This window comes from Ascaphus truei, chromosome 5 (genome assembly GCF_040206685.1).
Source record: "Ascaphus truei isolate aAscTru1 chromosome 5, aAscTru1.hap1, whole genome shotgun sequence".
Lineage (NCBI taxonomy): Eukaryota > Metazoa > Chordata > Amphibia > Anura > Ascaphidae > Ascaphus > Ascaphus truei.
The window spans coordinates 306,178,822-306,205,220 of NC_134487.1; the positions used below are offsets into that span (position 1 = coordinate 306,178,822).

General features: G+C 48.6%; 1 protein-coding gene across 1 annotated transcript in view; it reads right to left on the bottom strand.

Moving 5' to 3' along the window:
* LOC142494771 (troponin I, slow skeletal muscle-like) overlaps positions 1–26,316 on the bottom strand; it is a 33,280-nt gene extending 6,964 nt beyond the window's left edge. Inside the window, exons 1-6 of the mRNA XM_075599211.1 lie at positions 26,272–26,316; positions 25,217–25,336; positions 4,941–5,072; positions 4,497–4,586; positions 3,270–3,443; positions 930–1,033 (exon numbers count right to left, since the gene is read on the bottom strand). Of these exons, the coding sequence (XP_075455326.1) occupies positions 938–1,033; positions 3,270–3,443; positions 4,497–4,586; positions 4,941–5,072; positions 25,217–25,336; positions 26,272–26,316 (657 nt within the window). The 3' untranslated portion in view covers positions 930–937. The remainder of the gene's footprint in view (positions 1–929; positions 1,034–3,269; positions 3,444–4,496; positions 4,587–4,940; positions 5,073–25,216; positions 25,337–26,271) is intronic.
* Positions 26,317–26,399: the final 83 nt, after the last annotated feature.

Sequence of the window (26,399 nt, forward strand, 5' to 3'; positions counted from 1 at the left end):
ATAGTGTATGAAGATGCTTTGTATCAACCTAACTTTGCCTGTGTCATTGCGCAATTTGAGGAAGTTGTTTGGAACCGTTAGCGAGGAGCGACAGAACACAATGTTACACAGGGATGTATCAAAGTTTGCATCTGTAATCTGTGTAGTTTTATTTTTCTTAATTTGCATTAAATCTTCCAGGTGTCCATGAGTTCAGTGTCACATATAAGAATAAGTACATTTTGTCTCGTCTTGATACCGATCGCCCATAAAATGTAAAAAATAATCCAGATCACATTTAAACATGGACACCTACAGTAACTATGTTCTATTGGTGTTTCTAAAGAGAAAAACCTGTGGGCCGAATGTAATAAGCAATGTTGTGCCATGACACTGTTTCCAACCCTGAAAGACACATATCATAGGACTGACTCGTAAATATGGGCCTGAATATTCCAGCGCTGCTCCCTACACATTGCGCTGCGCTGCTCCCTACACGTTGCGCTGCTCCCTACACGTTGCGCTGCGCTGCTCCCTACACGTTGCGCTGCTCCCTACACGTTGCGCTGCTCCCTACACGTTGCGCTGCACTGCTCCCTACACGTTGCGCTGCACTGCTCCCTACACGTTGCGCTGCACTGCTCCCTACACATTGCGCTGCGCTGCTCCATACACGTTGCGCTGCGCTGCGCTGCTCCCTACACGTTGCGCTGCACTGCTCCCTACACGTACCCTTAACCCTTGTCTCCTGTTGTAGAGGTTTTTTTTTTTTTGCAAAATCAGAATTTTGAACATAAAATAAATCCACATTTCTCAAATACAGAAAAACCACTGAGAAGTTTTGTGTTAATTGTCGGAAACAAATATAAATATAGTTTGTAGAAAGAAATAAACATTTTCAGAAAAGTTTGTGTATTGAACGTTCGAATATGAGTGTTTTGCGGTCTTACCGTTATTACTACGCAGTACTGGTGTCAAACTTCTTCTTCCTGCCCTCCATACCAGACATGGCTTCAATGTTTTTACGCCAATCAGTAACTTCAGCGCCTTTCTCCTGCGTATGGAGATAAAATGAAGAAACAACGTGGAAATGTAACTTCCCAAAAAAAAAGGAATTTCTTCAAAAATAAACATATATATATTGTAGTTATTTCACAACATGTTTACTGAGCAGTCTTTGTCTTGATGAGGCTGTAAGGTCTCTTCCAGCAGAAGACTGCTTAGTGCAGTACACATGTCCCATTACCTCTATTGACCCACACATATTACCACACTCTGTGTGCACTTTTATTAGAGAAAACCTTCTGTAATAACAAGTTTAAAAGGCTAAATTGAGACTATAAACTCTAAATTATACATGCCCTTTCAAAGTCTAGTCTAAAATAATATCCATATGAATGATGCTTGTGTTGCTCAGTACTGATTAGCTCAGCAGCAAGAAAGTTACAACATCCATGTTGTACTTCCAATGGAATCGCTGTGTGGAAGCCTCGATATATATGAGAAGTGGGACACCTTTCATTGTATGTACTAAGACAGGGGTGCACAAACTCTTCTCCCGCGCCCCCCTGCCTGCTCTCACTCCTTGCTCACGCCCCCCAGTTTGTGCACCCCTGTACTAAGAAACAACTGAAGCTCACATCCACAAAAGCATGCTAAGCTTTGGCACATCTTTTCGAATAAAGGTGGGCTAAAGTTAGCACCATTTTGTGGATCTGGGCCTAAGACTAGTGTGCTGTTTCAATGGTTAAAAACGAAATTAAACAAAAATAAACAGTGTAGCCCGAGTTACTGCTTTTAATAGTGGAGTGGGTGGAGACTAAAGACACAGCAGTACAGAGAGGGAGCAGGCGGAGTGACATCATCGGGGAGAAGGGCGTGAGGCACAGCCATGAGGACAGATGCCAACCCCAGCTGTAGGACGCCACGACTCTGCCTCTCACGCTGCAGACCGCACATTTTAAGAGCGCAAAAGACCGTGGGATCTTGTGAGTGTTACTCTAGGTCTTAAATGTTAATTATATTACACTATATATCTTTTCTTCATTTGTGGGTAACCACCACACCAACTGGAGACGCATTGGCCAAAGCTACCAAGGCAAGGATTCATCAAGTGCCACCTGAGATCTTCCCACTGCCCATTATCATCGTACCAAGGGCGAGTAGGGAATTGTGGTCCCATCAGTGACTCTGCGGGTAACATATTGCGCGGGGCTCTCGCCTCTCTCGGCGAACGCTGCAGAACGGTGAGAGTTCTTTGGAAGACTGTCCGAGGAATATCTGTACCATTAATGCATTCGTAGGACTGGTTTGTGGCATTTATTTGCCTTCGATAATCTCAGAACGTTACACCTGGGAGAACTATTTTTCTGTGGACTAAATGACTTTGAACTTTTGAGAAGAACTTGTCGAGTTCTCTGAGCTTCCGTTTCTCATATAGAGATGGATTTAATTCTTTCTTTGAGTTATTATTCTCATATTCTGTTCATTTATGTTCATTTTCTACATTTGCACTATAGGGAGCCATACGCTTTAATATTAAACATTTCTTAACTTCGCGGTTCACAAACCACACGTGGAGGTGGAGCGCTTATTGTATGTTTAACTGTGTAAAAAAACTGCTTTCAACGGAATTTCATGATATTCCAGCTTTTTAAAATCAGCTGATCTCTTCTGGTCACGGTGCGAGATTTATACGCGGCGCAGAATGTATCGGGGAAAGCACGGAGAAAGAATCCATCATTATATCTGGTTTAAAGTGGCAGCACCGCGTATCGGGGGTAACAACAACCCTGTAACATTGAAGTAAAATATACTACACCCTGTTCTTTTATTTATTTTTAATGCTAAAATAAGCATTTATCATTCAAACTTTATCCAATCAAGTTCTATGGGAAACTAGCAGCTATTTAAAAATGTCAGTTTTAAGTGATTTTGGAGGCTGATATCTCCAGATTCCAACATCAAAATAACAATAAAAGGAAAACATCACATTAAAAAGCACAAGGAACTCGGTAAATAATTACATTAACGGACAAATGCAAGACCCGATAAGTACCAGAGACTGCCCCTAAAGGTGTGTGCGTTGTGTAACCCCGAGGCCTGCTCTCTCAGTATTATTGTGCTGCTTTGTTGTGGGATTTTATCGCCATCACAAATACTCGGCCTGTTTGCATTGTGTCATAAATAACAAGCCAGTGTTCCGTGGCATCTGTATAAAAACGCAACGGAATTGCGTTAATGTTTTGGGGGTTGTGACTTCATGTCTCTTCTATTAGTTCTGGACTCACCTTCTCCTCTTCCTTTTTCACTGATTTTAGGTTGGCTTTTAAGTCAAACGAAACCTTATGAGTGGATCCCAGCAGCGCTTTCAGCATCGCATCTGCGGAAATACGGACTCGGCGAAGAGTTGGCCGTTTGAATTTTCCCTTTAGGTCAAAAATCTTTAGATTTAAACTTTGAATCTGGGGGGACAGAAGAGAGAGATATTTACAGTAATAACAGGAGGTCTGGCTGCTTTTTTCTTTAAAGCACGTGTAAATAATGTCTGTACAACCTGGCACACACCCAGAATCATTAACAACCAGCAGAAACGATAACCTGCTTTTCAGTGAGTTCTTCAATAACTCACTAGACGCTGTTGGAGAAAGCAGTGGGTGTTTCTCACCAGGTATTCCCAGGAAGTACTCTGGACTGGTAGTTTTTGTTATCCCTGCCACGAGGAACATCGGGGTACAAGTAAAGTATATCTGCTTTTTAAAAGAGCTACAACCTATTGACTCAGGGTGGTCTTTATTATAAGAAGTATGACTAAAAAGGAGGATTTCACCCCGCAGAAATGCTCATGTACCTACTGAAGATGCTGCGAAGAGGAGACATGCTGCATTAGGGGGGCATTATTTTGGTAATACTGTATATTGCCTGTGAATTACCCTATATCAGGAGTGGCCAACTCCAGTCCTCAAAGGCCACCAACAGGTCAGGTTTGAATGATATCCCTGTTTCAGCACAGGTGACTCCATCAGTGGCTAAGTCAGAATGACTAAGCCACTGATTGAGACAACTGTGCTGAAGCAGGGATGTCCCTTATACCTGGCCTGTTGGTGTCCCATGAGGACTGGAGTTGGCCACTCCTAATCTACATTTTACCATATTGAATTGGGGGCCAGTTTCAGCGCTGTTTCACTCCTAATAAACCATTATGTATGTGATGTAATATCTAGTCCAGGACCAATGTACAGAATACGCTCTTCAGTGCTGCTGGCGTTAATAACCTTCTTAGCTTTCTCCTGACATGAATAAACGAGTTTTCTTTTCCAGAAGACTTATGAGAAACATTCTTCTTCTTATAAATTAAAATATACAAATCTTTGGCAAGTATCAGATATCACCTAAATGCATTTATTTACAGCCGTGCTTCCCCCACGCAGGCTCTGCTAGGAAGTTACGTCTTTAATTTAACAACACTGAAATACAATTACTGCATGGTGCTCGTGAAAAGAAGACATTTAGTTCACCTCCAGATCATTCTTCTTCACTTTCTCTTCAATTTCATAACGTTCTTCATCTGTAATGTCAATTTCCCGATGGAGTTTTTTGCATAGTTCCTAAAAAAGGAAGAATAAAAGTTTTTAGGTCTACTGGAAAACAAATATCACAAACAATATTTACAAAGTACAACAAGACCAGCTTTCTGCAGCAGCAGAGACCTTACTGGCGCTGAGACGCGTCTCTTTCCATTTCCCCAGTTTGCTGAAGTATGTGCATGTTTTAAAATGAAGTAAATGAATGAACTTTGAACAGTTTCTCCACGTGTCCGTCCCTCAGGGAAGCATTTAATTTTATTTGAGATATTGGTAACCAACGCGTATCTACAGCATTTAGAAGGAGATTGCAGACTCGTCACTGATGGTTGTACAATGTTTTTATGCTGGAGACTGCTGAGAGACGAGAAACATTACCTGTAATTGTTGAGTAGAAAGTCCCGAGTACTGTAAGGGGGGAACCTTTTCCGAAAGAGTCCTCGTCTTCTCTTCCTCTGTGTCTCTCGTCTCTTTTTCCAATTCTTCACAAGCTTTAGCGAGCATAAGAGTCTGCCAGAGGAAATCAATTATTTATTTATTTATTTATAAAATATTTTACCAGGAAGTAATACATTGAGAGTTACCTCTCGTTTTCAAGTATGTCCTGGGCACAGAATTAAGACAAATAATACATGGTTACAAATACAGTTACATAATGTGCAGGGTATACATTATATACAAGACATTGCATGCACAGTTAAAGATAATTTGTATTATGGGCGTATGAAACAGTTACAGACCAGATTAAAATGTGTGACAGCCTTAGATTTGAAAGAACTTAGACTGGTGGTGGATGTGAGAGTCTCTGGTAGGTTGTTCCTGTTTTGGGGTGCACGGTAAGAGAAGGAGGAGCGGCCGGATACTTTGTTGAGCCTTGGGACCATGAACAGTCTTTTGGAGTCTGATCTCAGGTGATAAGTGCTGCATGTGGTAGGGGTGAGGAGCTTGTTCAGGTAGCTGGGTAGCTTGCCCAGAAAGAATTTGAAGGCAAGACAGGAAAGGTGAACTTTGCGCCTAGACTCGAGTGATGACCAATCTAGTTCTTTGAGCATTTCGCAGTGATGTGTGTTGTAGTTGCATTGGAGAACAAAACGACAAATTGAGTTGTAGATGGTGTCAAGTTTGCTAAGGTGGGTTTGAGGTGCCGAGCCATATACTATGTCTCCATAGTCAATAATTGGCATTAGCATCTGCTGTGCGATATGCTTTCTGACCAGGAGACTTAGGGAGGATTTGTTCCTGAAAAGTACCCCTAGTTTGGTAAAGGTCTTGGTTGTCAGGGTATCAATGTGCATCCCGAATGTTAAGTGGGAGTCAAACCATATGCCCAGGTATTTAAAACTAGTGACAGGTGTTAGGGTGGTGTTAGCGTTGGTTCTAATGTGGAGCCCAGTCGCTGGAAGCTTTAAAAATGTAGTCTTGGTCCCAAATACCATTGTTACAGTCTTGTCAGTGTTTAAAAACAGTTTGTTTTGGGAAATCCAGTTTTCGAGTCTCAAAGTCAGACTGAAGTATGTGTTGAAGGTCAGAGAGGCTATGGCTGTGTGCATACAGGATTGTGTCATCTGCATACATGTGTATTGAAGCTCCCTTACAAGCTGTGGGAAAATCATTGATGAACACTGAGAAGAGTAGGGGGCCCAGAACAGAGCCTTGCGGGACACCACAGGTGATATCCAGGGGGTTGGAGTTAGAGCCTGAGATGGACACATGTTGGGATCTACCTGATATGATTTGATATTGACATAATTCTGGCGAACCCAAGGGGGGGCAACTCCAGTCCTCAAGGGGCACCAACAGGTCAGGTTTTCAAGATTATCCCTGCTTCCACACAGGTGGTGCAGTCTTTGATTGAGCCACCTGTGCTGAAGCAGGGATATCCTGAAAACCTGACCTGTTGGTGGTCCTTGAGGACTGGAGTTACCCACCATGGGCTAACCTCATTAATTGTGTATCCTTTTAATGTACTAGTCATATGGATGAGAAAATGAATACAATGGGGCCTATATATATATATAAAGCAGAAAATAGCCGTGTTAGGCCAGTGCAGAATAAATTAGTTCTTCAGTATTAGGTGATATATATATATATATATATATATATATATATATATATATATATATATATATATATATATATGCAAAGTGATGCGATTCCACAAACTGAACTTTTATTGATTTCCATGGGATTGTATTTGATACATATTTTTTGCCCCGTCCCCCACTTTTGACTTGATAAATATTCCCCATTGTAGGTTTTTTCGGGCTAAGTGACACCTGAGGCGTTAAATAAGAATGAGAAGTAATGAAGACGGTGACCGGATTAAAAGGCAATGAGGTCACGGTCACCGCCCCGAGGCACTTCCATGCTGCGGCCGCCTCCTCACTGCCGCCCAACTCCTTCTTCTGAACCGCAGCGGGCGTCACAGCATCACGTCGCACGGCATTGTGTTGTCATGGTAACGCACCCGCATTATGTCATTTGATGGTTCAAAAGGAGAAGGAGGGCAGTGATTTCCCATCAGGCCCGAGAGCGCCAAATTATGCTCCCCTAGGTCAGGGTCAAATGGGAAATCCACCACTGGCAGGAGCGCGTGCAGCGCCGACACCGGGCCTCAGCCAGGAGCGCGTGCAGCGCCGACACCGGGCCTCAGCCAGGAGCGCGTGCAGCGCCGACACCGGGCCTCAGCCAGGAGCGCGTGCAGCGCCGACACCGGGCCTCAGCCAGGAGCGCGTGCAGCGCCGACACCGGGCCTCAGCCAGGAGCGTGTGCAGCGCCGACACGGGGCCGCAGCCAGGAGCGTGTGCAGCGCTGACACCGGGCCTCAGCCTAATGGGAAATCCGCCACTGGCAGGAGAACGTGCAGCGCCGACACCGGGCCTCAGCCTAATGGGAAATCCGCCACTGGCAGGAGCGCGTGCAGCGCCGACACCGGGCCTCAGCCTAATGGGAAATCCGCCACTGGCAGGCGCACGTGCAGCGCCGACACCGGGCCTCAGCCTAATGGGAAATCCGCCACTGGCAGGCGCGCGTGCAGCGCCGACACCGGGCCTCAGCCAGGAGCGCGTGCAGCGCCGACACCGGGCCTCAGCCTAATGGGAAATCCGCCACTGGCAGGAGCGCGTGCAGCGCCGACACCGGGCCTCAGCCAGGAGCGCGTGCAGCGCCGACACCGGGGCCTCAGCCTAATGGGAAATCCGCCACTGGCAGGAGCGCGTGCAGCGCCGACACCGGGCCTCAGCCAGGAGCGCGTGCAGCGCCGACACCGGGCCTCAGCCAGGAGCGCGTGCAGCGCCGACACCGGGGCCTCAGCCTATTGGGAAATCCGCCACTGGCAGGAGCGCGTGCAGCGCCGACACCGGGCCTCAGCCAGGAGCGCGTGCAGCGCCGACACGGGGCCTCAGCCAGGAGCGCGTGCAGCGCCGACACCGGGGCCTCAGCCTAATGGGAAATCCGCCACTGGCAGGAGCGCGTGAAGCGCTGACACCGGGCCTCAGCCAGGAGCGCGTGCAGCGCCGACACCGGGCCTCAGCCGAATGGCCGGGTATTTTCCAGCTGTTCACCAATAGGAAACTTTTCTCAGTCTCTATTACAAACAAAAAAACAGGTCCCGTGCAGACATGGCAAAGGGAAGTCCCCCCCCCCCCCCCTCCAACGCAACCACCATGTACACAGAGAAATCTTGTTACAATTGTACCAATCCAGCACGCACAGTGATACATATTATAGTTACACCTGTATCAGTAATATATTCCAGCACGCACAGTGATACATATTATAGTTACACCTGTATCAGTAATATATTCCAGGGAAGCACAGTGATACATATTATAGTTACACCTGTATCAGTAAAATATTCCAGCACGCACAGTGATACATATTATAGTTACACGTGTATCAGTAATATATTCCAGGGAAGCACAGTGATACATATTATAGTTACACCTGTATCAGTAATATATTCCAGGGAAGCACAGTTATACATATTATAGTTACACCTGTATCAGTAATATATTCCAGGGAAGCACAGTTATACATATTATAGTTACACCTGTATCAGTAATATATACCAGGGAAGCACAGTTATACATATTATAGTTACACCTGTAACAGTAATATATTACAGGGAAGCACAGTTATACATATTATAGTTACACCTGTGTCAGTAATATATTCCAGGGAAGCACAGTTATACATATTATAGTTACACCTGTATCAGTAATATATTCCAGCACGCACAGTGATACATATTATAGTTACACCTGTATCAGTAATATATTCCAGCACGCACAGTGATACATATTATAGTTACACCTGTATCAGTAATATATTCCAGGGAAGCACAGTGATACATATTATAGTTACACCTGTATCAGTAATATATACCAGGGAAGCACAGTTATACATATTATAGTTACACCTGTAACAGTAATATATTACAGGGAAGCACAGTTATACATATTATAGTTACACCTGTGTCAGTAATATATTCCAGGGAAGCACAGTGATACATATTATAGTTACACCTGTATCAGTAATATATTCCAGCACGCACAGTTATACATATTATAGTTACACCTGTATCAGTAATATATTCCAGGGAAGCACAGTGATACATATTATAGTTACACCTGTATCAGTAATATATACCAGGGAAGCACAGTTATACATATTATAGTTACACCTGTAACAGTAATATATTACAGGGAAGCACAGTTATACATATTATAGTTACACCTGTGTCAGTAATATATTCCAGGGAAGCACAGTGATACATATTATAGTTACACCTGTATCAGTAATATATACCAGGGAAGCACAGTGATACATATTATAGTTACACCTGTATCAGTAATATATACCAGGGAAGCACAGTTATACATATTATAGTTACACCTGTATCAGTAATATATTCCAGGGAAGCACAGTTATACATATTATAGTTACACCTGTATCAGTAATATATTCCAGGGAAGCACAGTGATACATATTATAGTTACACCTGTATCAGTAATATATACCAGGGAAGCACAGTGATATATATTATAGTTACACCTGTATCAGTAATATATTCCAGGGAAGAACAGTTATACATATTATAGTTACACCTGTATCAGTAATATATTCCAGGGAAGCACAGTTATACATATTATAGTTACACCTGTATCAGTAATATATTCCAGGGAAGCACAGTTATACATATTATAGTTACACCTGTATCAGTAATATATTCCAGGGAAGCACAGTGATACATATTATAGTTACACCTGTATCAGTAATATATACCAGGGAAGCACAGTGATATATATTATAGTTACACCTGTATCAGTAATATATTCCAGGGAAGCACAATTATACATATTATAGTTACACCTGTATCAGTAATATATACCAGGGAAGCACAGTGATACATATTATAGTTACACCTGTATCAGTAATATATACCAGGGAAGCACAGTGATATATATTATAGTTACACCTGTATCAGTAATATATTCCAGGGAAGCACAGTTATACATATTATAGTTACACCTGTATCAGTAATATATACCAGGGAAGCACAGTGATACATATTATAGTTACACCTGTATCAGTAATATATTCCAGGGAAGCACAGTGATACATATTATAGTTACACCTGTATCAGTAATATATTCCAGGGAAGCACAGTGATACATATTATAGTTACACCTGTATCAGTAATATATTCCAGGGAAGCACAGTGATACATATTATAGTTACACCTGTATCAGTAATATATTCCAGGGAAGCACAGTTATACATATTATAGTTACACCTGTGTCAGTAATATATACCAGGGAAGCACCGTTATACATATTATAGTTACACCTGTGTCAGTAATATATTCCAGGGAAGCACAGTGATACATATTATAGTTACACCTGTATCAGTAATATATACCAGGGAAGCACAGTGATATATATTATAGTTACACCTGTATCAGTAATATATTCCAGGGAAGCACAGTTATACATATTATAGTTACACCTGTATCAGTAATATATTCCAGGGAAGCACAGTTATACATATTATAGTTACACCTGTATCAGTAATATATTCCAGGGAAGCACAGTTATACATATTATAGTTACACCTGTATCAGTAATATATTCCAGGGAAGCACAGTGATACATATTATAGTTACACCTGTAACAGTAATATATACCAGGGAAGCACAGTGATATATATTATAGTTACACCTGTATCAGTAATATATTCCAGGGAAGCACAGTTATACATATTATAGTTACACCTGTATCAGTAATATATACCAGGGAAGCACAGTGATACATATTATAGTTACACCTGTATCAGTAATATATACCAGGGAAGCACAGTGATATATATTATAGTTACACCTGTATCAGTAATATATTCCAGGGAAGCACAGTTATACATATTATAGTTACACGTGTATCAGTAATATATTCCAGGGAAGCACAGTGATACATATTATAGTTACACCTGTATCAGTAATATATTCCAGGGAAGCACAGTGATACATATTATAGTTACACCTGTGTCAGTAATATATTCCAGCACGCACAGTGATACATATTATAGTTACACCTGTATCAGTAATATATACCAGGGAAGCACAGTGATATATATTATAGTTACACCTGTATCAGTAATATATTCCAGGGAAGCACAGTTATACATATTATAGTTACACGTGTATCAGTAATATATTCCAGGGAAGCACAGTGATACATATTATAGTTACACCTGTGTCAGTAATATATTCCAGCACGCACAGTGATACATATTATAGTTACACCTGTGTCAGTAATATATTCCAGGGAAGCACAGTTATACATATTATAGTTACACCTGTGTCAGTCATATATTCCAGGGAAGCACAGTGATACATATTATAGTTACACCTGTGTCAGTAATATATTCCCGGGAAGCACAGTTATACATATTATAGTTACACCTGTATCAGTAATATATTCCAGGGAAGCACAGTTATACATATTATAGTTACACCTGTATCAGTAATATATACCAGGGAAGCACAGTGATACATATTATAGTTACACCTGTATCAGTAATATATTCCAGCACGCACAGTGATACATATTATAGTTACACCTGTATCAGTAATATATTCCAGGGAAGCACAGTTATACATATTATAGTTACACCTGTGTCAGTAATATATTCCAGGGAAGCACAGTTATACATATTATAGTTACACCTGTATCAGTAATATATTCCAGCACGCACAGTTATACATATTATAGTTACACCTGTATCAGTAATATATTCCAGCACGCACAGTGATACATATTATAGTTACACCTGTATCAGTAATATATTCCAGCACGCACAGTGATACATATTATAGTTACACCTGTATCAGTAATATATTCCAGGGAAGCACAGTTATACATATTATAGTTACACCTGTATCAGTAATATATTCCAGCGTGCACAGTTATACATATTATAGTTACACCTGTATCAGTAATATATTCCAGGGAAGCACAGTGATACATATTATAGTTACACCTGTGTCAGTAATATATTCCAGGGAAGCACAGTGATACATATTATAGTTACACCTGTGTCAGTAATATATTCCAGCACGCACAGTTATACATATTATAGTTACACCTGTGTCAGTAATATATTACAGGGAAGCAGAGTTATACATATTATAGTTACACCTGTAACAGTAATATATACCAGGGAAGCACAGTGATACATATTATAGTTACACCTGTGTCAGTAATATATTCCAGGGAAGCACAGTGATACATATTATAGTTACACCTGTGTCAGTCATATATTCCAGGGAAGCACAGTGATACATATTATAGTTACACCTGTAACAGTAATATATTCCAGGGAAGCACAGTTATACATATTATAGTTACACCTGTGTCAGTCATATATTCCAGGGAAGCACAGTGATACATATTATAGTTACACCTGTGTCAGTAATATATTCCAGGGAAGCACAGTGATACATATTATAGTTACACCTGTGTCAGTAATATATTCCAGGGAAGCACCGTTATACATATTATAGTTACACCTGTGTCAGTAATATATTACAGGGAAGCAGAGTTATACATATTATAGTTACACGTGTATCAGTAATATATTCCAGCACGCACAGTTATACATATTATAGTTACACCTGTAACAGTAATATATTCCAGGGAAGCACAGTGATACATATTATAGTTACACCTGTGTCAGTAATATATACCAGGGAAGCACAGTGATACATATTATAGTTACACCTGTATCAGTAATATATACCAGGGAAGCACAGTGATACATATTATAGTTACACCTGTATCAGTAATATATACCAGGGAAGCAGAGTTATACATATTATAGTTACACCTGTGTCAGTAATATATTACAGGGAAGCACAGTGATAGATATTATAGTTACACCTGTATCAGTAATATATTCCAGGGAAGCACAGTGATAGATATTATAGTTACACCTGTGTCAGTAATATATTCCAGGGAAGCACAGTGATACATATTATAGTTACACCTGTATCAGTAATATATTCCAGGGAAGCACAGTTATACATATTATAGTTACACCTGTATCAGTAATATATTCCAGGGAAGCACAGTGATACATATTATAGTTACACCTATATCAGTAATATATTCCAGGGAAGCACAGTGATACATATTATAGTTACACCTGTAACAGTAATATATTCCAGGGAAGCACAGTTATATATATTATAGTTACACCTGTATCAGTAATATATTCCAGGGAAGCACAGTGATACATATTATAGTTACAGCTGTGTCAGTAATATATTCCAGCACGCACAGTTATACATATTATAGTTACACCTGTATCAGTAATATATTCCAGGGAAGCACAGTTATACATATTATAGTTACACCTGTATCAGTAATATATACCAGGGAAGCACAGTTATACATATTATAGTTACACCTGTATCAGTAATATATTCCAGGGAAGCACAGTGATACATATTATAGTTACACCTGTATCAGTAATATATTCCAGGGAAGCACAGTTATACATATTATAGTTACACCTGTATCAGTAATATATTCCAGGGAAGCACAGTGATACATATTATAGTTACACCTGTATCAGTAATATATTCCAGGGAAGCACAGTTATACATATTATAGTTACACCTGTATCAGTAATATATTCCAGGGAAGCACAGTGATACATATTATAGTTACACCTGTATCAGTAATATATTCCAGGGAAGCACAGTTATACATATTATAGTTACTGTACACCTGTATCAGTAATATATTCCAGGGAAGCACAGTGATACATATTATAGTTACACCTGTATCAGTAATATATTCCAGGGAAGCACAGTTATACATATTATAGTTACACCTGTATCAGTAATATATACCAGGGAAGCACAGTGATACATATTATAGTTACACCTGTGTCAGTAATATATTCCAGCACGCACAGTTATACATATTATAGTTACTGTACACCTGTATCAATAATATATACCAGGGAAGCACAGTGATACATATTATAGTTACACCTGTATCAGTAATATATTCCAGGGAAGCACAGTTATACATATTATAGTTACACCTGTATCAGTAATATATACCAGGGAAGCACAGTGATACATATTATAGTTACACCTGTGTCAGTAATATATTCCAGCACGCACAGTTATACATATTATAGTTACACCTGTATCAATAATATATACCAGGGAAGCAGTGTTACAGTCCGCATTGTTCGTCAGATAATTCTGCTAGAAATGGGGACCTAGTTGAATCTGATACTTTGGCAGACACTTCCTAATGAACGCACAACTTGCGCTAACTAACATTTCTAGCATAAAAAACAACTTGGGGCCTATTTAGTAAAGTCTTCCAGGTGCAAAACTATTGCAAACTTGGAGCTAAACAATTGCACCCAATCTATCAACGGAAAACTCCCATTGCTTTCAATAGGAATCCTTTTCTTTGGTGCAGTTTCTTGCACGCGGTTTCTTGCACGCGGTTTCTTGCACGCGGTTTGTAACTGTTGTTTAGCTGAGAGACCTTATTAAATATAATGTTTTAAAAAAAGATATTCTCGTTGTATAATATGCAAATGCTGCGGTAGCATACTTATCTAAGGCTGTGCTTATATAGGAACAAGAAAGAAAGCAGCAATCCTCAATTTGTAAGTGACTTTTTAGGGCTATGGGACACCAGCTGTCCCACATGTCACCGCTTCCCCAGCCATCGCTGGCAAGGGGGCACGCAAATGTATCGCAAAGCCAAGGGATTATACAGCTGCAGTCCCACTAAGATACATATGCTGGAGCTGCCGGAGTGGAAAAGCACATTGGCATGTAGCACCTTGCATAACATTTTAATATTAATAGGTTAAGATATATTTATTATCTTTTTAAATCTAGGCTTTAAAGTCAAAGCCCAAAATCCATAACATATTCCATGGAATGTATCACACATGCTTCTTTCGTTAGGGACTAATTAAGGGCTCATGTCTGAAGGAGTTAAGAATATTGCAGCAATTTCACAGTTGCAGAAACGTGACCCGAGTTACAGTAGAGGCATTTAGAAAATTAATAATGGCAGCCATATTGCATTCACAACGGCGGCCATATTGCATTCACAACGGCGGCCATATTGCATTCACAATGGCGGCCATATTGAAGAGGCTTACAAAAGTTAAAAGGAAAAGTAAAAACAATATATTAAAGAAAAATATGATCCGGCACTCGGATTTGGACTTTAAACCTCATCGCCGTCCTACAGTAATGCTAATGTAATAATACTGTTACTACTGAATTATACCCTACTTCCAAATTCTAACAAAACATCTATATTTTTGTAATGATAAAACTCATTAACACTGACTGCTTAATGAAGCAATTGGCAGATAAGTCAGACGGACATCATTTTCTTTTCTTCAGAGTCTGGAACCAATAGCAAAGCCCAACCCTGAGAGGATGGAGCAGGGACCAGGAGACTGATCAGCGAACAAACAGCAGTGATATAGTTAATGTGTTAAATATAGATAACTGGAAACGTAAAAAACACACCAAACAGGAATACGTAATGTTAATTAATGTCTCTGTGGCAGACAAGGGATTTGAAGAATATCCAACATTTTTTACGATAATACCGTTTGTTTATTTCCAAGTAAAATGCGGATTGCGCTGGAGTACGCTGCACTTTGGGGAAGTCATTGCTAGGCCGCCCTCACTAACCACCGCTCCATGAGGAGCACAATCTATGGAATGGTTTTCATTTGCTTCTATTAGAATAACTGCGCAGAAATAATGATATCAGTAAGGACTTCGGAGAGGGTTCACATGTGTGTTAGCTGCTACATGCTGAAGCATGTTCTGTGATACACAGCAAAGTGCAGTGTGCGTGTATCACATGCGGTCAGAGACTAGTAAATGCAATCCTAATTCTATTGTGCAATACAATGTGTCTAAGTGTAGTGACACGACATGTTATTAAATGGGCTTGTGCTGTGAATGTCAGGAAATCAAACACAATATGTATAGATGTGTGTTCTTTTCTTTAAACAATTTTACCATGATGTCATTGTATATATTATATAAACTGTATGGTAACATTTGTACAAAATATACATGTTTACTATTAATACCACGCATAGTAAGGGAATAATAATAATAATAATAGTGATATTGAGGAAATTATCATATGTTAAAAATGTATATTATCTCAGTGGGAGGGCGACAAAAAAGGGGCAAAATAAATGTGTGAAACTGTATAAAGTGCCGAGGTCAGGGGTTCCCAACGCCAGTCCTCAAGACCCCCAGCAGGTCAGGTTTTCAGGATATCCCTGCTTCAGCACAGTTGGCTCCATCAGTTCCTGCTTCAGCACAGGTGGCGCAATCTTTGACTGATCCACCTGTGCCGCAGCAAGGATATCCTTAAAACCTGGCCTGTTGGGGGGTCTTGAGGACTGGCGTTGGGAACCCCCCCTCCCCCCTGCATGTTTAATTCCTGTGACCAGGCAGGATAGGGAGCTCCCCACGGGCAGCGTGTGTTGCCGTGCGCCGCACACGCAAACCCGCGCGGTAAATCCGCACAATAGGCGTTAAACATGCCGGTGGATGGACACACGGTAACCCGGGAAATTCACATGGTTTGTAGGGATTTTGCCCGGTTTTCCCTTTCTGAAATAGCTCGCTATATCGTCTCTAAGAAAGTGCAGCTAATATCCCCCTATCCGGCATGACATGCGCGTTACTGAGAGCGAGCGAGAATCCTCCGGCAGTGTTTGCGTTCCTGCTTCGGCGCTGTTGTTGTTATTTCAGTAGGGTTGTAGTCTCTGGGCCGTCGGATAAGACACGCCCTGGTGGCGTGTCGCTATCGCATGACGCACACACCGAGTAACGCCCTTTATCTCGCGGCCGGTTCCGCAATGTGGTGTTTCCAGATCTCTTCATATTTTAGCTTTCAGAAAGTGTAACCCATTCAGTGCTGAACGGGTCTTCCCTCTGAATACCAATTCTCACAAAGGAAATGTTAAACTGTAATATACAGTGTACTGGAGAACTTTTATTTCAATGAGTATTTTTATTTGCTGGATACTTTGTAGAATGTAAGAGCGATCCTGTTGTGCAGAGCTGTATATTACGCTGCACAGGAGGGGCACAGGAGGGGGCACAGGAGGGGCACAGGAGGGGCACAGGAGGGGGCACAGGAGGGGCACAGGAGGGGGCAGAGGAGGGGGCACAGGAGGGGGCACAGGTGTGTGGCTGCAATGTCTGGTAACTTCACAAATAACATTGTGGGGAGAATTTAGTCTCTTATTGGCTTTAATTTAACGGTGCTAAAAGCGAAGATTTGACTGCTTATGTTTGTTTATTTGAAAACAACTAATTGCTTTTCTTAAGGATCTCTGAATAGAGTGGGGCTTGTAACTCACGCGTCTCCTTACACCACCCAGTGCCTATCAGGGTAGTAATAAAGGTGTGATAGTGGGGGGAGATACAGTAGTGAGGAAGGGGAGATAGTGGGGGTGAGACAGTAATGGGGGGGAGATAGTGGGGATGAGACAGTAATGGGGGGGAGATAGTGGGGATGAGACAGTAATGGGGGGGAGATAGTGGGGATGAGACAGCAGTGGGGGGGGGGATAGTGGGGATGAGACAGTAGTGGGGGGGGGATAGTGGGGATGAGACAGTAGTGGGGGGGGAATAGTGGGGAAGGGACAGTAGTGGAGGGGGGGAATAGTGGGGATGAGACAGTAGTGGGGGGGGGAATAGTGGGGATGAGACAGTAGTTTGGGTGAGATAGAGGGGGGGAAATAGGGGGGGAGATAGTGGGGGGGAGACAGTAGTGGGGGGGATATTGGGGGTGAGAGTAGTGAGGGGGAGATAGTCGGGGAAATTTTTTTTTGGGGGGGTGTAGGCCTTACCTGTGCAAATGTTATTAGAAACACAATGACGTTACATAAAAATTAAACCTCTCCCAAGGCTCAGCTCCCCATGTGAGACTGTCCCCATGTCACTCCCCATGTCACTCCCCCTGTCCCCATGTCGCTCCCCCTGTCCCCATGTCGCTCCCCCTGTCCCCGTGTCGCTGCCCCTGTCCCCGTGTCGCTGCCCCTGTCCCCGTGTCGCTGCCCCTGTCCCCGTGTCGCTGCCCCTGTCCCCGTGTCGCTCCCCCTGTCCCCGTGTCGCTGCCCCTGTCCCCATGTCGCTCCCCCTGTCCCCATGTCGTTGCCCCTGTCCCCATGTCGCTGCCCCTGTCCCCATGTCGCTCCCCCTGTCCCCATGTCGCTCCCCCTGTCCCCATGTCGCTGCCCCTGTCCCCATGTCGCTGCCCCTGTCCCCATGTCGCTGCCCCTGTCCCCATGTCGCTGCCCCTGTCCCCATGTCGCTGCCCCTGTCCCCATGTCGCTCCCCCTGTCCCCATGTCGCTGCCCCTGTCCCCATGTCACTGCCCCTGTCCCCATGTTACTGCCCCTGTCCTCATGTAGCAGCCCCTGTCCCCATGTCGCTGCCCCTGTCCCCATGTCGCTGCCCCTGTCCCCATGTCGCTGCCCCTGTCCCCATGTCGCTGCCCCTGTCCCCATGTCGCGGCCCCTGTCCCCGTGTCGCTCCCCCTGTCCCCGTGTCGCTGTCCCTATCTCCGTGTCGCTGCCCCTGTCCCCGTGTCGCTGCCCCTGTCCCCGTGTCGCTCCCCCTGTCCCCATGTCGCTGCCCCTGTCCCCATGTCGCTGCCCCTGTCCTCATGTCGCAGCCCCTGTCCCCATGTCGCTGCCCCTGTCCCCATGTCGCTGCCCCTGTCCCCATGTCGTTGCCCCTGTCCTCATGTCGCAGCCCTGTCCCCATGTCGCTGCCCCTGTCCCCATGTCGCTGCCCCTGTCCCCATGTCGCTGCCCCTGTCCTCATGTCGCTGCCCCTGTCCCCATGTCGCTGCCCCTGTCCCCATGTCGCTGCCCCTGTCCCCATGTCGCTGCCCCTGTCCCCGTGTCGCTGCCCCTGTCCCCGTGTCGCTGCCCCTGTCCCCGTGTCGCGGCCCCTGTCCCCGTGTCGCTCCCCCTGTCCCCGTGTCGCTGCCCCTGTCCCCGTGTCGCTGCCCCTGTCCCCGTGTCGCGGCCCCTGTCCCCATGTCACTCCCCCTGTCCCCATGTCGCTCCCCCTGTCCCCATGTCGCTGCCCCTGTCCCCATGTCGCTCCCCCTGTCCCCATGTCGCTCCCCCTGTCCCCATGTCGCTCCCCCTGTCCCCATGTCGCTGCCCCTGTCCCTATGTCGCTCCCCCTGTCCCCATGTCGCTCCCCCTGTCCCCATGTCGCTGCCCCTGTCCCCATGTCGCTCCCCCTGTCCCCATGTCGCTCCCCCTGTCCCCATGTCGCTGCCCCTGTCCCCATGTCGCTGCTCCTGTCCCCATGTCGCTGCCCCTGTCCCCATGTCGCTCCCCCTCTCCCCATGTCGCTCCCCCTGCCCTATGTCGCTTCCCCTGTCCCCATGTCGCTGCCCATGTCCCCATGTCGCTGCCCCTGTCCCCATGCCGCTCCCCCTGTCCCCATGTCGCTGCCCATGTCCCCATGTCGCTGCCCCTGTCCCCATGTCGCTGCCCCTGTCCCCATGTCGCTGCCCATGTCCCCATGTCGCTGCCCCTGTCCCCATGTCGCTGCCCCTGTCCCCATGTCGCTGCCCCTGTCCCCATGTCGCTGCCCATGTCCCCATGTCGCTGCCCCTGTCCCCATGCCGCTCCCCCTCTCCCCATGTCGCTCCCCCTGTCCCCATGTCGCTGCCCCTGTCCCCATGTCGCTCCCCCTGCCCTATGTCGCTGCCCCTGTCCCCACGTCGCTGCCCCTGTCCCCATGTCGCTGCCCCTGCCCTATGTCGCTGCCCCTGTCCCCATGTCGCTGCCCCTGTCCCCATGTCGCTGCCCCTGTCCCCATGTCCCTCCCCCTGTCCCCATGTCGCTCCCCCTCTCCCCATGTCGCTCCCCCTGCCCTATGTCGCTCCCCCTGCCCTATGTCGCTGCCCCTGTCCCCATGTCGCTGCCCCTGTCCCCATGTCGCTCCCCCTGTCCCCATGTCGCTCCCCCTGTCCCCATGTCGCTGCCCATGTCCCCATGTCCCTCCCCCTGTCCCCATGCCGCTCCCCCTCTCCCCATGTCGCTCCCCCTGCCCTATGTCGCTCCCCCTGCCCTATGTCGCTGCCCCTGTCCCCATGTCGCTGCCCCTGTCCCCATGTCGCTGCCCCTGTCCCCATGTCGCTGCCCCTGTCCCCATGTCGCTGCCCCTGTCCCCATGTCGCTGCCCATGTCCCCATGTCCCTCCCCCTGTCCCCATGTCGCTCCCCCTGTCCCCATGTCGCTCCCCCTGTCCCCATGTCGCTGCCCATGTCCCCATGTCCCTCCCCCTGTCCCCATGCCGCTCCCCCTCTCCCCATGTCGCTCCCCCTGCCCTATGTCGCTCCCCCTGCCCTATGTCGCTGCCCCTGTCCCCATGTCGCTGCCCCTGTCCCCATGTCGCTGCCCCTGTCCCCACGTCGCTGCCCCTGTCCCCATGTCGCTGCCCCTGTCCCCATGTCGCTGCCCCTGTCCCCATGTCGCTGCCCCTGTCCCCATGTCCCTCCCCCTGTCCCCATGCCGCTCCCCCTCTCCCCATGTCGCTCCCCCTGCCCTATGTCGCTCCCCCTGCCCTATGTCGCTGCCCCTGTTCCCATGTCGCTGCCCCTGTCCCCATGTCGCTCCCCCTGTCCCCATGTCGCTCCCCCTGTCCCCATGTCGCTCCCCCTGTCCCCATGTCGCTCCCCCTGTCCCCATGTCGCTGCCCCTGTCCCCATGTCGCTGCCCCTGTCCCCGTGTCGCTCCCCCTGTCCCTGCCCCTGTCCCCATGTCGCTCCCCCTGTCCCCATGTCGCTGCCCCTGTCCCCATGTCGCTGCCCCTGTCCCCATGTCGCTCCCCCTGTCCCCATGTCGCTCCCCCTGTCCCCATGTCGCTGCCCCTGTCCCCATGTCGCTGCCCCTGTCCCCATGTCGCTGCCCCTGTCCCCATGTCGCTGCCCCTGTCCCCATGTCGCTCCCCCTGTCCCCATGTCGCTGCCCCTGTCCCCATGTCGCTGCCCCTGTCCCCATGTCGCTGCCCCTGTCCCCGTGGAAGCACAAGTTATTAGTGTGTTCTTCATGTCCCCACACCTCTCGCTCAAAGACTGCGGCCCACCTCCCCACACCTCCCGCTCACAGACTGCGGCCCACCTCCCCACACCTCCCGCTCACAGACTGCGGCCCACCTCCCCACACCTCCCGCTCACAGACTGCGGCCCACCTCCCCACACCTCCCGCTCACAGACTGCGGCCCACCTCCCCACAACTCCCGCTCACAGACTGCGGCCCACCTCCCCACACCTCCCGCTCACAGACTGCGGCCCACCTCCCCACACCTCCCGCTCACAGACTGCGGCCCACCTCCCCACACCTCCCGCTCACAGACTGCGGCCCACCTCCCCACACCTCCCGCTCACAGACTGCGGCCCACCTCCCCACACCTCCCGCTCACAGACTGCGGCCCACCTCCCCACACCTCCCCCTCACAGACTGCGGCCCACCTCCCCACACCTCCCGCTCACAGACTGCGGCCCACCTCCCCACACCTCCCGCTCACAGACTGCGGCCCACCTCCCCACACCTCCCGCTCACAGACTGCGGCCCACCTCCCCACACCTCCCGCTCACAGACTGCGGCCCACCTCCCCACACCTCCCGCTCACAGACTGCGGCCCACCTCCCCACACCTCCCGCTCACAGACTGCGGCCCACCTCCCCACACCTCCCGCTCACAGACTGCGGCCCACCTCCCCACACCTCCCGCTCACAGACTGCGGCCCACCTCCCCACACCTCCCGCTCACAGACTGCGGCCCACCTCCCCACACCTCCCGCTCACAGACTGCGGCCCACCTCCCCACACCTCCCGCTCACAGACTGCGGCCCACCTCCCCACACCTCCCGCTCACAGACTGCGGCCCACCTCCCCACACCTCCCGCTCACAGACTGCGGCCCACCTCCCCACACCTCCCCCTCACAGACTGCGGCCCACCTCCCCACACCTCCCGCTCACAGACTGCGGCCCACCTCCCCACACCTCCCGCTCACAGACTGCGGCCCACCTCCCCACACCTCCCGCTCACAGACTGCGGCCCACCTCCCCACACCTCCCGCTCACAGACTGCGGCCCACCTCCCCACACCTCCCGCTCACAGACTGCGGCCCACCTCCCCACACCTCCCGCTCACAGACTGCGGCCCACCTCCCCACACCTCCCGCTCACAGACTGCGGCCCACCTCCCCACACCTCCCGCTCACAGACTGCGGCCCACCTCCCCACACCTCCCGCTCACAGACTGCGGCCCACCTCCCCACACCTCCCGCTCACAGACTGCGGCCCACCTCCCCACACCTCCCGCTCACAGACTGCGGCCCACCTCCCCACACCTCCCGCTCACAGACTGCGGCCCACCTCCCCACACCTCCCGCTCACAGACTGCGGCCCACCTCCCCACACCTCCCGCTCACAGACTGCGGCCCACCTCCCCACACCTCCCGCTCACAGACTGCGGCCCACCTCCCCACACCTCCCGCTCACAGACTGCGGCCCACCTCCCCACACCTCCCGCTCACAGACTGCGGCCCACCTCCCCACACCTCCCGCTCACAGACTGCGGCCCACCTCCCCACACCTCCCGCTCACAGACTGCGGCCCACCTCCCCACACCTCCCGCTCACAGACTGCGGCCCACCTCCCCACACCTCCCGCTCACAGACTGCGGCCCACCTCCCCACACCTCCCGCTCACAGACTGCGGCCCACCTCCCCACACCTCCCGCTCACAGACTGCGGCCCACCTCCCCACACCTCCCGCTCACAGACTGCGGCCCACCTCCCCACACCTCCCGCTCACAGACTGCGGCCCACCTCCCCACACCTCCCGCTCACAGACTGCGGCCCACCTCCCCACACCTCCCGCTCACAGACTGCGGCCCACCTCCCCACACCTCCCGCTCACAGACTGCGGCCCACCTCCCCACACCTCCCGCTCACAGACTGCGGCCCACCTCCCCACACCTCCCGCTCACAGACTGCGGCCCACCTCCCCACACCTCCCGCTCACAGACTGCGGCCCACCTCCCCACACCTCCCGCTCACAGACTGCGGCCCACCTCCCCACACCTCCCGCTCACAGACTGCGGCCCACCTCCCCACACCTCCCGCTCACAGACTGCGGCCCACCTCCCCACACCTCCCGCTCACAGACTGCGGCCCACCTCCCCACACCTCCCGCTCACAGACTGCGGCCCACCTCCCCACACCTCCCGCTCACAGACTGCGGCCCACCTCCCCACACCTCCCGCTCACAGACTGCGGCCCACCTCCCCACACCTCCCGCTCACAGACTGCGGCCCACCTCCCCACACCTCCCGCTCACAGACTGCGGCCCACCTCCCCACACCTCCCGCTCACAGACTGCGGCCCACCTCCCCACACCTCCCGCTCACAGACTGCGGCCCACCTCCCCACACCTCCCGCTCACAGATTGCGGCCCACCTCCCCACACCTCCCGCTCACAGACTGCGGCCCACCTCCCCACACCTCCCGCTCACAGACTGCGGCCCACCTCCCCACACCTCCCGCTCACAGACTGCGGCCCACCTCCCCACACCTCCCGCTCACAGACTGCGGCCCACCTCCCCACACCTCCCGCTCACAGACTGCGGCCCACCTCCCCACACCTCCCGCTCACAGACTGCGGCCCACCTCCCCACACCTCCCGCTCACAGACTGCGGCCCACCTCCCCACACCTCCCGCTCACAGACTGCGGCCCACCTCCCCACACCTCCCGCTCACAGATTGCGGCCCACCTCCCCACACCTCCCGCTCACAGACTGCGGCCCACCTCTCCACACCTCCCGCTCACAGACTGCGGCCCACCTCCCCACACCTCCCGCTCACAGACTGCGGCCCACCTCCCCACACCTCCCGCTCACAGACTGCGGCCCACCTCCCCACACAGACTGCGGCCCACCTCCCCACACCTCCCGCTCACAGACTGCAGCCCACCTCCCCACACCTCCCGCTCACAGACTGCAGCCCACCTCCCCACACCTCCCGCTCACAGACTGCGGCCCACCTCCCCACACCTCCCGCTCACAGACTATGGCCCACCTCCCCACACCTCCCGCTCATAGACTGCGGCCCACCTCCCCACACCTCCCGCTCACAGACTGCGGCCCACCTCCCCACATCTCCCTCACAGACTGCGGCCCACCTCCCCACACCTCCCGCTCACAGACTGCGGCCCACCTCCCCACACCTCCCGCTCATAGACTGCGGCCCACCTCCCCACACCTCCCGCTCACAGACTGCAGTCCACCTCCCCACACCTCCCGCTCACAGACTGCGGCCCACCTCCCCACATCTCCCGCTCCCAGACTGCGGCCCACCTCCCCACACCTCCCGCTCACAGACTGCGGCCCACCTCCCCACACCTTCTGCTCACAGACTGCAGTCCACCTCCCCACACCTCCCGCTCATAGACTGCGGCCCACCTCCCCACACCTCCCGCTCATAGACTGCGGCCCACCTCCCCACATCTCCCGCTCACAGACTGCGGCCCACCTCCCCACACCTCCCGCTCACAGACTGCGGCCCACCTCCCCTCACCTCTTGCTCATAAACTGCGGCCCACCTCCACTCGCCGCCCCACACCTCTCGGTCACAGCCTGCGGCCCACTTCCACCTCCTCCCCTCTGTGATCCTCCTAACGCCTCCCCCCTGTGACCCACCCACCCCCTCCCCCCTGTGACCCTCCCACCAGTTTAGGAACACCAGCTAAACTAACCCTCAAATGTAACAACAGCGACCCACTTCCCCGCTTCCCTCCTGATGCATGGGGCCCAGGAACCTTCTCCCAGGGCCTGGTACTCATAGTTTGGTGCCAGGTTCTTGATTAAAACAAGTTCTATAAAGTCGTCAAATGACATTAAGCAACAGGAAAATCATTTGGTTTCTAAGCCACAACGTAATTGTTACCAGAGAATATGAGACCCCCTGACGTGTCGTTACGCTATTCCCTATTCATTCCAGCGGAAAAGTGGAGAAATACAACTGACCTTTAAAAGAAGCCTTCTGGAAGCGGGGACTTTAGATTTGACCTGAAAGGAATGAGAATAAGAGTTATATCTTTGTAGACTATTTGTGATAGTAAATGGTATTAGACATGAAAATCTTAACTTACCTCATTACTTTATGCGAGAGGAAATATGGGGGGGAAAGTTACAAAAGAAAAGTTAAAATTTGGTTTATGACAAATCACGGTTAATAAGAAAATCATTCAATCATCAATACTTCCCAGCAAATGTTTTTAACTATTCTGCACCCTCTTCTGCTTTTCATCTGCCTTAGAAATCAGAGAAATAAGCATTTTATATGCCTAACTTATTTAAGGAAACATGAACCTGAAGGATCAAACTAATGATGATACAGTATTTCTTTCTTAGGGAATAAAAAAATGTCTTATTGCATTGTCCTTCCAGTTATTCAATCATTAATGTTTTAGTTGTTGACAGCCTTTTTAATGTCCCTAGAAATCTATTGGCTGTCGGTGGTTAGCCCTAAAGAATAGGGGAAATCCTTAAAAAAAAAAATAACTTCCTCCGTTATATGCATGGAACTGTTGATTCAATGTATCAAATACTGTATTACTGTAATATGATTGTACTCCCCCCCCCACCCTTTTTTGATTTCTGTATACCCCCACCCTCCCTCCCTCCCCACAAACCTCCCCTCCCTCCCCACAAACCTCCCCTCCCTTCATGATTTGTTGTACCTTCTTGGAAATACCAATACAATTTGAGTTTCAAAAAAATAAAGAACTAAAGAACTGAGCAGGTCACATAATGGGAGATTCCCAGATTGATAATATGTACAGATAAATAAATAGCATAAAATCAATCCGCGGGGATTGCTGCTTTGAGTTAAATCTCAAGTTCATTCCCAATGTCATACTGGGATCTTCTGATCTTTCAGTTTAACCCGACCTGTCAATTCTTATCCCTTTAAATTTGTAAGGAGACGTTTCTAAGATAGTTTTCTCTTTCAAAACCTTTGATAACCAATAACTTGATTACAAGTTTGTCCGGACAGAACCTGATTGTGTCTCTTTTACCATAAATACGTAGCGAGAATGCGATACGAGGCACAAGGTGTTCATCGCTTTGGGGATGAATGTAACTAAAACTGAACCATCTTTGTATTCAGAATTTCATTTTAAAATGAAATGTTCAAAGCACAAAA